The sequence below is a fragment of the Eucalyptus grandis genome, chromosome 1 (assembly GCF_016545825.1).
Source record: "Eucalyptus grandis isolate ANBG69807.140 chromosome 1, ASM1654582v1, whole genome shotgun sequence".
Classification (NCBI taxonomy): Eukaryota; Viridiplantae; Streptophyta; class Magnoliopsida; order Myrtales; family Myrtaceae; genus Eucalyptus; species Eucalyptus grandis.
The window spans coordinates 37,453,338-37,467,373 of NC_052612.1; the positions used below are offsets into that span (position 1 = coordinate 37,453,338).

A 14,036-nucleotide genomic window follows, 5' to 3' on the forward strand; every position below is an offset into this window, starting at 1 on the left:
AGCACGGCGTCGGGCGACGCGTGGTGTCTGGTGAATGGACTTGTATGATGCCATACTAGAATTAGAGTTCTATCCAATATTTTCTCGCCGTACACATGCAGAGACCGATGGTGTGCAGGGACCTTTCGTGCTCTATGGTTGATCTCTCTCCTTGAAATAGTAGCGAGTGAACAGAAAAAGTGACGAGAGAGAGAGAGAGCAATGTAGTACATTGATTAGTACGGATTAACAACATCAATTTTCCATTCTTTGAGGGGTAAATACGGACATATTCATGCCTGATCAAAGGCTGCTTGTTTCTAATTGGTTTTTGTAACTATTCCCCTCTAAATATCCATTGGGTATGGCTTTAAATTCACTGCTATCGGGTAATTATGCCCCAATGTCTAGTAATACAAAGTGGTGATCAATCTCAAAATAAGTGGATTTTAAAGACAAAAAATAGGAATGTAAACCAACCCAAGATCCTAACATGACTCAGGGGGTACCCATGAAAGATGTGTTTTTCTTTAATTTATCATTAGGCATGTTTTATTTAAGTTTTTTTTTTTTTTTTTTTTTTTTTGGTTGGTAGGTTTTATTTAAATTAGATATGAAGTAAAGAAACAAGATCGAGGTACCATAAAGAACCATCGGCATATACATAAATTTAGAACTGTCCATTTTAACCAAAATAGAATGGCTTCTATGAACAAAAAGCTATATGCACTATGTATGATTCAATGTAATACTATAATCACATCACTTAGAAAGATCAACGACCCTTGTCTAGTAAAAATATTTACATCTTATTAAAAAGATATATGTGAATAAATCTTCTTATTTAGAAATGTACTAATACACACAAATTCAGGCACAATTCCTTTTATGATAGACCTGCAAATTAAAGACACATCTATTAGATCACCCTAAAAGAAGGAAAATAAGAAGAGGAGAAATTGCAACCACATTAAACAGACCACCCTTGATGTCAAGGGCACATATTACTTTGATTAATCTCAATCATCAAGGATAAACCTCAATGAGAGATCTAAAACCCTCCAAAGGAGTGATTCTGTATTCAGTGAAACCAGCCTCCTGAAAGAGGTTAGCCCATTCTTTCTCGTTCCTCTCTTTGCCTAGGAAAAGCGTCGTCATCATGATGTCAAAGCAAAGCTTAATCCCCATCGATGCTTCGTCTTCCTCGGACTCATCACCGATCACTATATCTATTATCATCACCTTTCCCTTCTTATCATTGCTCAAAACCGCTTCTTTACACCGCTTCAGTATCTTCACGCTCTCTTCGTCGCTCCAGTCATGTAATATCCACTGATAGATAGATGTAGATATGCAACTCTTAGAATATATGTATCAATCGGCGCTCCCGCTAATGAGAGAAAGAGGATTTGCCAATGAGCCTAGAGCATTCTGTTGAAGATTGGAAGAGCGCATGCACATTTGATGGAATTTGATTTGAGATTCGTGAATCTTGATATGATAATGTTACATATATTTTAAGAAGAAGATTTGCTTGTGGATTTTGCCACCAAACTTAAAATATTATTCTAACTTCCAAAAATCATAGGAATAATTTGGCATGATGAAAATGAAATTAATGGCTTATATGTGTAATTTTTCAATTAAAGATTGTATGAAACAAAATCATGTTTCAAACGTAAAAAAGAAAGAAAACCTCTCTAGCCGACTCTCCCAAGCTTGTACTTCACACGACAACCTCAAAGGTGGAAAGTAAAACAAAAAAAAAAAAAACTAGAAAGCCAAGATAGCACTTAGTACCATTGCTTGACAACTAAAAACGAAGAAAGAAAGAGGCACGTGATCATAAATTGAGACCCACAGTAGCATATGAACCCTCTCAATTTAATGGAATCAATTAAGTTAATTAATGAAAAGGTTTGTTATATGATTAAGCAACATTCGTAGTTTATATTTGATTGTGATAAGTGCATTATAAGTCCTAAAACTTATCATGAAAATGCTATTGAGTCCTAAAACTTTCAAAAAGTGCAATTAAGTTTTAAAACTTATCACAAAAATTCAATTAAGTCCTAAAACTTTTAAAAAGTGCAATCAATTGAAGGACTTAAATCGAACCACTTTGACAAGTTTTATGAATTGATTGCACTTTTTGAAAGTTTCATAACTTAATTGTACTTTGTAACAAGTTTTAAGACTTAATTACACTTTTTGAAAGTTTTAGGACTTAATTGCATTTTCATAATAAATTTTAGGACTTCCAATGCATTATTCCTATTTGATTTGATTTGTTGCCTTTTTATCTATCCTCATTAAGTATCACCATCTAGTAATCTATTAATGTAAAATTGATTGTCAAAAAGTACTTTCCCATTAGGTCAAAAGTAAATTAAAATTTCTTTTGCATTTCTTTAATCATAAACTTACTTTTTTGGCCACTTGAGTCATAAACCTTTTATAATTGTGCCAATTTAATCATTCTAGCCAAAATTGGCCGGTTGGCACCGATATGGCCGTCGGCCCGGTGTTGGCACGCACACGCGCGCAAGACACACTACCTACCTCCCCCTCTTTCTTCTTTGGCTCGCGACTGGCTCACTTAGGCTGGCAAGGCGAGCTACACCTCGCCCAGCGACGACAAGGTGAGCCTAGGGCCAAAGGAAGAAGGAGAAGAGAGAGAGAGAGAGAGAGAGAGAGAGAGAGAGAGAGAGAGAGAGAGAGAGAGAGAGAGAGAGAGAGGGGGGATAAAAAAGATTAAAATTCAATAAAAATAATTTGAAAAAAATAATATATTATTAAAAATTTGACGGCCACGTTAGCAGTGGCCAACCAATTTTGGCTGAAAGGACCGAACCGGCACAATTATAAAAGATTTATGACTCAATTGACAAAAAAAAAAAAGTTTATGACTGAATTGTCACAACTATAAAAAGTTTAGGACTTTTTTGATAATTTTCCTATTTCTCGATCGAGTAGCTGAATTTTTTTCTTTTTCAATATAGTGACCAACTTAAATATTTAATGCAGGCATTTTCCTTCCGTGTATTTAGCGAAGACCTCGTATTAAGTCATGTTAAAAGAGTTAGGTATTTGATTAAACAAATAAAAAGTTTAGATACCAGAACAAAAAGAATGGGAAGCTTCATGCACTTGCAATGTGACTAAGGAAGAAAAAAATTAAAATCTTTTTCGTACGTACCTTGAGCAAAACAGCATCCGCTGAAGGAACAGCGTTAAACATGTCACCGCCCACAAACTTCAAGTTCCTCGTCCCCTCCAAGCCGGCCACCACGTGCGGCAGATCGAGCACCATCCACTCCACTTGCGGAAACGCCTCTGCCGCCTCCCTCGCCAACCCTCCACTCCCTCCTCCGACGTCGACCACCGTCCTCAACCCTTGGAACAGCTGCCGTCCACGCTTCTCCATCATCAGCCTTGCGATCATTGGCCCGTCGCTTGCCATGGCGTCGTTCAAGGACCGGTTCAGCCCCTCATCGTGGGCCGTGTACTCCCACAGGCTCTTCCCGTGCTTCATGACGAAGGGCGTGCAAGGGCTTGGGCTCGCTCTTGAGCCACTTCCCCAGGCAGTGCAATGGATCTTGTATGATGGGGTCAAGGATGAACGACACCATAGGCGACAAGCCACCGGGCTCGCCCTTCAGGATCACACGTGAAATAGAAGTGAGAGAGTACGTCAACCCTAGTTGCTCATGGTCATTTTCAGCAGCAGACTTTCCTTGAGAGATGAAGCCTGTTTGGGCAAGGACCGCCATGAGCCGGCGCAGGAAGGTCACCTTGGAGGTGGGGACCGACAGGGCAGCGGCAAGCTCAGGAAGGGTCATGGGATGGCCGTGGTGGTGGAGGGCGTCGGGGATGCCAAGTTCGATGGCGCATTTGAGGGACATGGAAGAGATGGAGTTGAAAGCATGGGTCCATACGTGAGCATAGGCTTGGACGATCGCGCTCTCGCTCATCACTTCATTATCAACCGATTCCATTGTTAAGGTGGAATGACCAACGAGTTTGGATTTGGTTTAGGGTTTTGGTGAGTTGAGTGGGGAAAGGGTTTTATGGGCATAAAATTTACTTACTCCTTGCTTACTGTGCATAAATTAAATGTAACACGACAGACATAACAAAAACGTGATGTCAAAATGTCCATAAGATGAATTGAAATTGCGACGTTGATGAGTCGGGAGAGGTTTTTTAAGCGAATGTCGTCCTCACTTAAGATAACGACCAAATTTCATGTCAATTTAAGAATTTTTAATAATTAATGTGGGCGTAACTTCCTTTACTATACAAGAGATTTGAGATCCAAGACCTATGCCGGTATAATACCAAGTGGCTATTATGTCCACTTTTCTTGATCTCACGACAGCTCGTTGATTTCTTCCATGAACGCCACATATGATAGGCCTAATGACATGCAATCTGAAATTGGGCGGGGTTGTTGTTTTCTCTCCTCGGTTTGTGTCTATCGTGCTTCTTCTTGATATGTGCTTAATTTAGTCTTACGGAAATAATTTATAGACATTACATTTAGAATGATAAAGCAACCTAATATTACAATCATTCTTCGGTTTACGTCGGCTTTTACTCCTACAAAACATATAACTGTATCATAGTTCGACTATTTGATCATACTTCCTATAGAGAAACGGGGAACACATGGACGCAGCTGATAGTATCTTAACAACTTGATTATATATATCTGCACTTTATTTTTTGTTTGTCACCATCTTCTATAATCCCCATCATCAAGGATCGATCCACAACTCAACCAAACAATATATAAATAGAAAAATAAGAGGAAAAAGAAAAGAAAAACTCCAAAAGAACTTCTAAAGAAAGAAAGAGCACTTACTAATATTTGATACGGGATAGCCTATGAATCAGTGAATCTCTTAGGACCATCAAATCCAAGAGTCGATTTTGTACTATCATGGGCAAGTGCGTTGCCCTAAAGATGATAAAAGAATACTAGGCTGCCCAACTAATTGTTGGCAGAGATGAAGGAGTCGGGTCATATCAAGGAAGGTTGTTGGATCCTTTGCGATTATGAATAACTGCAATTCAAAGATCTAAAACCCTAACCCCCCCCCCTCCTTAATTGTGGAGAACAAATTTCCCAATACACCCATAAGACTTGCCCGTCCGAAGCTTAAGGAAATACATATCTTGAGGAAATCTTAGAAAAAGACTTCCAATTATTCTAAGAGCAAAATCTTGCGATGATGGTACTTATAATTGTGAATTTGAAGTGAACGGATGAGTAGTATTTCCGATTTGAGCGATATTTTGTAGCTATGGAAAGATTGTATTTACTATTATACAATTGCTCTTTCAGTAATGTCAAGTATCTATTAGAAGGATGTATGTACTAAGTGGCACCGACACCGAAACGCGACACGTGACACGATACGCCGACACATCATTTCTCAAAAAACAGAGAATTCGACGTATTGAGACACATTGTATATTAAATATATATTTATATATAATAAATTATCATTTTTATTATTATTTCAATTAAATTAATTTGAATCAAATTCATAAATAAATAAATAATTAAAAAGGCCTAGAATGAATATACACTAAAAAATTAATCTGATATTTATTAATATCATATCATTCATTGTTTCCCTTACCAAAAAAATAAAATAAATATCATTCATTGTTTCAATTTAACAAATTCAACTCTATTTCAATAATTTATTAAACTTGGAAAAAAAAACAAGTGATCCATATTCTGGACTCGCATGTTAGATATATTGGAAGAGGAGAAAAAAAAAACTTAATGGATGAATTGTGTATCACGGGAAGTGGAAGTCAAAAGAGAAGAAAAGACTATATTTTTCTTCTTTTTCCATTTATTATTTTTATTATTGTGTTTTATTTTTTCACATATATATTTTTTAATCTCTCATTTATTGAATTTTTAAAATCGACATCAATATCAGAATCACATGTCGGAAACTTGTATGTCGAATTTTGACTCAAGTGTCGGAGAGCGTCGAGAAAATTAACCGGGTGTCGGATTTTCCGACACATGTTGACCAAGTGTCGAGAGTGTTTGAGAGTGTCGGAGAGTGTCGGACACGTGTCAAAATATCCGACATAACATGAAAGCTCTAGGAGAGTGTCGGTGCTTCATAGTGCATGTATGGCTCTAAAGAAAGATTTAAGAATTATATCATTTGTATTGTATCAAGAGTTATTGTCCAACTTCAAAAATTGTGAAGGGACATATATTTTGAAATAGGGCTAAGTTTCTTTTACTATTTATTGTAAAACAAGTCATTTTTTAAATCCTCATCAAGATGGCAAAAAAAAAAAAAAAAAAAAAAATCAAAAGAAAATTGGAAAAATTATTCACGTTAACAACAGAGGCTAATCGGCATTTATGTCAACGATTTCTAGCCGTTTTGGCCAGAATGACTCAATTGATAAATTGTCAAAAAGTTTAAGGCTAAATTAGCCAAATTGAAAGTTTTATAATTGAATTAGCAAAAATTTAATTAGGTTTAGGACTTGCCTGTTAATTTTCCCTACATGTAAACATTCAAGTTTAAACTATTCTTATAATATCATAAACATGTGATCAAGTTCATGGATCAATTATCTTAAGACGTACACAATGAGTTATTCACTCTTTTAGATCAACATGAAGATGCGGTCCTCTTCCTACTTCCATATATGGCAAAAAGAGAAGAGAATGAAAAGTAGCGACCAAACTCCGGCGAACCCAAAGAATTATCATCGAAATTCCACAACCGCCACAAAATATTCGGTTCAAGCAATAACTGCCATTCCTTTGATCTAACCGATTATTGCCACCACACTATAAAGCTACCGAAACTTCAATCGGAGTAATACTTGGTTATGATACTGTTGAACTTACGTTGGAAGCGAGTAATACTTCATTTGACCTCCAAAAATTAATGCTAAGGCCTCCTATTAACGTGTGTCGTGGAATGAACATGCACGACATGACCTAAATATTCGGTCGACATGACGCACTTATGATTCCCCTAGAAAGGGGAGTTGTTTATGCATCTCTCGTTATGTCACCATTTCCTATTTTTAGCATATCCAAGTAAGCGATGTCATAACTCTCACAAATATTAACCCATGTCCCAATTCCAAGGTGAGGATCACCCGGACCATACTCACCCCTAGATGCCATTCCATTGCATCCATGATCCTCGTAACACCCGTTCGATTTCTGTCCTAGTCACGTGACGATAGACCGCAACACTAAAAGCAGTGCGTTGCTTAGGAAAGAAAGAGCGTTGCCTTTACTTTAATCAAAGGGAAAAAGCCATAAGAGCGAAGGTGACAAAGTTTCGTCTTATTTGCATTTAATTTGACTTGGAAATGCTTGCACATTGATTCAAAGAAAATGCTTGCACTTTGGTCCAAGGCCATGGATAGCCACTTTTAGAGTCTAAAGATACGAATATTTTACTTCACTTGACATCAAATTTGAGCAAATGTAGCTGATGTGACTGTCGAACAATGTCTTAGTGTAACATGGAAAAAAATTTACGATGTGAACCTCCATGCAGTCGTTTGCATTAGCTAAATTTTATCCAGTCAAACTCGAACATTTTCTACATTTGTAAATTTGTTCCATTCCATGCACATCCTAATTTGGCATCTTTCTTGGCCGGATTTGGTATTGGAGAGACTCGATTATAAGATTTGTGGAAGTAGAAAGCCTTGATCAAACAAATTAAAAGTATACATACTCAATCAGAAAAAGCATGATTAGGGACTCAAAATAAAATAAAATCCTTGCCGTAAAAACATAGCTGTCATTAAGTTCTGAAGCGGACGATAATGAGGATGATCATGAAGGGCGGAAGACTTCTAGAATTGGGATCGAATGGAGGAAAAGTTTGGGGATAAGGCTTCTCAATGTACGCCTATTTGCCGTGCTTTGTCCCGGAAGACTTCTAGAATTGGGATCGAATGGAGGAAAAGTTTGGGGATAAGGCTTCTCAATGTACGCCTATTTGCCGTGCTAAATCCACATTATTCTTGGGGCACCAAACATTGTCGTTTGGCTTAATGATGATTACCGTATCCTACTTGGAAAGATCATGCCGATTACAATATAGATTATCCCTAGTTACACGTTAAACATATCTATCTTCATCCATCTATAGCAAGCACTCGTGCTAAGCATGAAGCACAAGTTTTTGAGGTGTGAAAAATGCAGCTACTGCATATTGGCAATCCTATTTAAATGAAAAAACTTGTGGGTCACGGCATAACCCCTAGTCTCGTTTGTCTATGCTCACCAATATACAACAAAATGATCACATTTTGTCAAAGTTAGGTAATTTCCAGAGGAAAAAATGTAACAAGATCAAATTGTGGCGAATTCCCGGTTCCTTGGCCCTAGGTGGGGCCTCACCCTGATCAATTCAAGGGGACTATCGACCATGTGGGGATTGAGACACGATCCAGGCTCCTAAGAGGCATTGGTGGGGAAATTGAGCGTCGTATGATGTTTTGTGGTTTTTGTGAGAGAGAGAGAAGGGGGGGGGGGGGGAGGGAATCTGATTGGGACTTGACCAATGCAGTTCATTCATATGATACCGTAAAGAGAAATTACAAATTAACTGCTTTATGCCGTCCAAAGTCATCTTTTCGTGTAAACACCAAATGGAGGACAACTCACCATAATACCAACTTTATTGCCATCTTTAGTCGTATAATGTGTCATGTCGGTTGTGCATTTGTTAAACGGACAAAATGTGGTGCCTTCAAGTTTCAACGGTGGACAAAATTTTCAATTCTCAATTCTAGGTGGGGGCTCACCCTAGTCAATTCAAGGGGACTATCGACCATGTGAGGATTGAGACACAATCCAGGCTCCTAGGGGGCATCGGTGGGGAAATCGAACGATAGTCTGATGTTTGCGTTTTGAGAGAGAAAGGGGGGGAATTTGATTGGGACTTGACTGATACAGTTCATTCATATGATGCCATAAAGAAAAATTACAAATTAATTGCCTTATGCCGTCCAAAGTCATTTTTTCGTGTAAACACCAAATGGAGGACAACTCGCCATAATACCAACTTTCTTGCCATCTTTAGTCGTATAATGTGTCATGTCAATTGTGCATTTGTTAAATGGACAAAATGTGGCGCCTTCAAGTTTCAACGGTGGGTAAAATTTTCAATTCTCAATTCTAGGTGGGGGCTCACCCTGGTCAATTCAAGGGGACTATCGACCATGTGAGGATTGAGACACGATCTAGGCTCCTAGGGGGCATTGGTGGCGAAATCGAGCGACAATATGATGTTTTGCGGTTTTTGAGAGAGAGAGAGAGAAGGGGGGGGAATTTGATTGGGACTTGACCAATGTAGTTCATTCATATGATGCCATAAAGAGAAATTACAAATTAACTGCTTTATGCCGTCCAAAGTCATTTTTTCATGTAAACACCAAATGGAGGACAACTCACCATAATACCAACTTTATTGCCATCTTTAGTCGTATGATGTGTCATGTCAGTTGTGCATTTGTTAAATGGACAAAATGTGGTGCCTTCAAGTTTCAACGGTGGGTAAAATTTTTCAATTCTCAATTCTAGGTGGGGGCTCACCCTAGTCAATTCAAGGGGACTATTGACCATGTGAGGATTGAGACACGATCCGGGCTCTTAGGGGGCATCGATGGGGAAATTGAGGGGCAGTCTGATGTTTTGCGGTTTTTGAGAGAGAGAGAGAGAGAGAGAGAGAGAGAGAGGGGTGGAATTTGATTGGGACTTGACAGATGCAGTTCATTCATATGATGCCATAAAGAGAAATTGCGAATTAACTACTTTATGCCGTCCAAAGTCATCTTCTTGTGTAAACGGCAAATGGAGGACAACTCACCATAATATCAACTTTATTGTCATCTTTAGTCGTATAATGTGTCATGTCAGTTGTGCATTTGTTAAACGGACAAAATGTGGTGCCTTCAAGTTTCAACGGTGGATAAAATTTTCAATTCTCAATTCTAGGTGGGGGCTCACCCTAGTCAATTCAAGGGGACTATCGACCATGTGAGGATTGAGACACGATCCAGGCTCCTAGGGGGCATTGGTGGGGAAATCGAACGATAGTCTAATGTTTGCGTTTTTGAGAGAGAGAGGGGGGAATTTGATTGGGACTTGACTGATACAGTTCATTCATATGATGCCATAAAGAAAAATTACAAATTAACTGCTTTATGCCGTCCAAAGTCATTTTTTCGTGTAAACACCAAATGGAGGACAACTTGCCATAATACCAACTTTATTGCCATCTTTAGTCGTATGATGTGTCATGTCAGTTGTGCATTTGTTAAATGGACAAAATGTGGCGCCTTCAAGTTTCAACGGTGGGTAAATTTTTCAATTCTCAATTCTAGGTGGGGGCTCACCCTGGTCAATTCAAGGGGACTATCGACCATGTGAGGATTGAGACACGATCTGGGCTCTTAGGGGGCATCGATGGGGAAATTGAGGGGCAGTCTGATGTTTTGCGGTTTTTGAGAGAGAGAGAGAACGGGGGGGATTTGATTGGGACTTGACCAATGTAGTTCATTCATATGATGCCATAAAGAGAAATTGCGAATTAACTACTTTATGCCGTCCAAAGTCATCTTTTGTGTAAACGCCAAATGGAGGACAACTCACCATAATATCAACTTTATTGTCATCTTTAGTCGTATAATGTGTCATGTCAGTTGTGCATTTGTTAAACGGACAAAATGTGGTGCCTTCAAGTTTCAACGGTGGATAAAATTTTCAATTCTCAATTCTAGGTGGGGCTCACCCTAGTCAATTCAAGGGGACTATCGACCATGTGAGGATTGAGACACAATCCAGCTCCTAGGGGGCATCGGTGGGGAAATCGAACGATAGTCGATGTTTGCAGATTTTTTTGAGAGAGAGGGGGGAATTTGATTGGGACTTGACCGATACGGTTCATTCATATGATGCCATAAAGAAAATTACAAATTAACTGCTTTATGCCGTCCAAAGTCATTTTTTCGTGTAAACACCAAATGGAGGACAACTCACCATAATACCAACTTTATTGCCATCTTTAGTCGTATGATGTGTCATGTCATTTGTGCATTTGTTAAATGGACAAAATGTGGCGCCTTCAAGTTTCAACGGTGGGTAAAATTTTTAATTCTCAATTCTAGGTGGGGCTCACCTGGTCAATTCAAGGGGACAATCGACCATGTTAGGATTGAGACACGATCCGGGCTCCTAGGGGCATTGGTGGCTAAATCGAGTGACAATATGATGTTTTGCGGTTTTTTAGAGAGAGAGAGAACCGAGGAGGGGGGATTTGATTGGGACTTGACCAATGTAGTTCATTCATATGATGCCATAAAGAGAAATTACAAATTAACCGCTTTATGCCGTCCAAAGTCATTTTTTCATGTAAACACCAAATGGAGGACAACTCACCTTAATACCAACTTTATTGCCATCTTTAGTCGTATGATGTGTCATGTCGGTTGTGCATTTGTTAAAGGGACAAAATGTGGCGCCTTCAAGTTTCAACGGTGGGTAAATTTTTCAATTCTCAATTCTAGGTGGGGCTCACCCTGGTCAATTCAAGGGGACTATCGACCATGTGAGGATTGAGACACGATCTGGGCTCTTAGGGGGCATCGATGGGGAAATTGAGGGGCAGTCTGATGTTTTGCGGTTTTTGAGAGAGAGAGAGAGAGAGAGAGAGAGAGAGAGAGAGAGAGAGGTGGAATTTGATTGGGACTTGACCAATGCAGTTCATTCATATGATGCCATAAAGAGAAATTGCGAATTAACTACTTTATGCCGTCCAAAGTCATCTTTTTGTGTAAACGCCAAATGGAGGACAACTCACCATAATATCAACGTTATTGTCATCTTTAGTCGTATAATGTGTCATGTCAGTTGTGCATTTGTTAAACGGACAAAACGTGGCGCCTTCAAGTTTCAATGCAACGCGACTGTCACGACCTCCTTTTTTCCATCAGTGGGAAAAGGAAGAAGGTTTAGGGGTATTTGCCTAAAGAAGCGGACCAATGGCCTTAAATTAGGCGCGGGCTCTCCCAAGCCCATACCTCGTGCGACGTTGGATTTCATATTTCAATTATTAACAACCTAAATATTTCTAGGAGTCGCCACTAGCCTATTGGGGTCGGCTAGAAACCAATCGAGACACGGGAGTGGTGTCTCGATTCCTATGCAACCGGAGATTTCTAGGAACGGGGACTTGTTTATGCCAATGTTTCTATTAGCGCCCTTGCAGTACCACTAACTTGGAAAGTTATTTATCTAAATGGCCACACATTCTTGATTACCAATTATAATCTTTATGAAACCATTAAGTGTCCATGCAAATGTTTTTGTAGTTTTTTTTATTGTCTAGACTAATCCTAACATAATTTAGAAGAGAAATTTACACTCAAATTAATGAAAAGCGGCGTGTAAGTAAACATCCAAGAAATTGAAATGACTTGAAAATAAACGCGGAAAAGGTAAACCCGATACAAGTCGAGCAAATAATATTACATGACCTTATTATCACGCCTTGGGACAGGACCCCATGAGCAAAATGAGAATTCAAATATGCATGAATTACTCTATATGCATGAAATTACTTTAAATAGTTTTAATCTACGCAAAATGGATTATTTACAAAAATGGTTATAAAATACCAAAATAGCATTAAATTAGGAAAATGACCTTTTAAAATTAGGAAAATTTCATATATGTCATTTATATCCTAATTTGATGCTATCTAATATTTTTTGATATTTTTGAAATTTTCATATTTTTCTCTTTTTATTTATTTATTTATTTTTTAAAAATAATAATAATTCCTTAAACTGATCTATGCTAACATGGAGTAACACAGCACATGAATGTCACAATAATCAAGGTCAAATCGACCGTTTCAAGATCGAAGCTTAGTTTGGGCATTTTGTGGAACACTTGGTGTGCATTAAACTAGCCCCAATAGCCTCCTCGAGCCATGTTTGCAGCCTTCAATCTCCACTCATAAGCAATCTCATGTGGAACTAAAGTATTAATATTATACTACCACATGCAAAGAACAAGATTAGATAGAAATCATAGCTAAAAACACACTAGAACCAAGCTAAAATCATCCTCAAATACACGGGTTTGAACTGATTTTGCAAATCTGGGTTTGAACCCAAGTCAAACAAACAGGTTACATGCCCATATTCAAGCCCCGACACTCATCGTATACGAGATCTAAAGGAAACATTACTTGATCCAAGTGAAAGTAGGTAACATGAGCTTTCAAATGCAATAAACATCACAGAGAATGACCCACCGAACAACATCAAAACGACCTCTCCAAGAAGCGCACATGAAACACTCTTGAAGAGATTTCAAACACTTAGAAAAATTTCAACCTCAGAAATCAGTTTTCCGAGCTGGTTTCCCTCTTGATTTTCATGATCAAAACATGCTCAAACTCAAAAATACGTACATCTAGGATGCTTACCTTACTTCCTAGTTTCCTTTTCAAGTGGTTCTTGGCCAAGGAAACCGAGAAATTGTCCTCTGGAAGCACGTGGAAGTTGGCTTCTTCAACTGGAAATGAGATCTGCAGAAAAGAAGAACCGACAACGAAGGTTTTCGTTGACCTCTAAAATTAGACTTCAAGACGTATTTTGTTGGAAAAATTGACACCAACCGAAACTTTATGTATTATAGTTTGGGGTAGAAGTCAATATTTTCCTCATTTGTTTCTCAACTTTCTCAAAAACACTGCCTTTGCATCACTCGTGACCAACTGGGCTCAACACTTAGAAAAATTTAGTGTTTCCTGGCCCGCCTGGAGGGTGTTTTTCGGGGGGCTTTAGGAGGCCTTCCCGATCTCCATTTAGGACGTGCGACCTATGGATGGAAAGATATTTGAGTGAAGTTTTACTCTCTAGTTGAAGCTTTTGGCTAATTTTGGCCGAAGGGTTGTGAAAATCTCACTTTTCTCTCAAAAGGTTGATCTGGAATTTCTGGATTTCTTTTCTGGAGTTGC

The 14,036-nt window shown here is 38.5% G+C and overlaps 1 protein-coding gene across 2 annotated transcripts; it reads right to left on the reverse strand.

Annotated features, from left to right (window-relative positions):
* Nucleotides 1–793: 793 nt before the first annotated feature.
* On the reverse strand, nucleotides 794–4,180 carry LOC104456977 (probable O-methyltransferase 3). Of its 2 annotated transcripts, XM_039303169.1 has the most exons (3): nucleotides 3,179–4,180; nucleotides 988–1,311; nucleotides 801–876 (listed from the first exon to the last, which is right to left on the reverse strand). In XM_039303169.1, exons 1-2 carry the CDS (start codon nucleotides 3,512–3,514, stop codon nucleotides 1,006–1,008), a joined length of 642 nt encoding a protein of 213 aa, XP_039159103.1. In that variant the 5' UTR covers nucleotides 3,515–4,180; the 3' UTR covers nucleotides 801–876; nucleotides 988–1,005. The 2 variants fall into 2 exon arrangements, with proteins under 2 accessions (XP_010070184.2, XP_039159103.1); XM_010071882.3 differs by having other exon boundaries at nucleotides 794–1,311; nucleotides 3,179–4,175.
* Between the last annotated feature and the right edge of the window lie 9,856 nt (nucleotides 4,181–14,036).

Bases quoted from the DNA above. Each gene is read 5' to 3' on its own strand.
- LOC104456977 (XM_010071882.3), bottom strand. From the start codon at position 3,514: ATGAAGCACGGGAAGAGCCTGTGGGAGTACACGGCCCACGATGAGGGG. The intron at 1,312-3,178 runs GTACGTACGAAA...TCTATCTATCAG, and splicing joins CGGATGCTGTTTTGCTCAAG to TGGATATTACATGACTGGAG.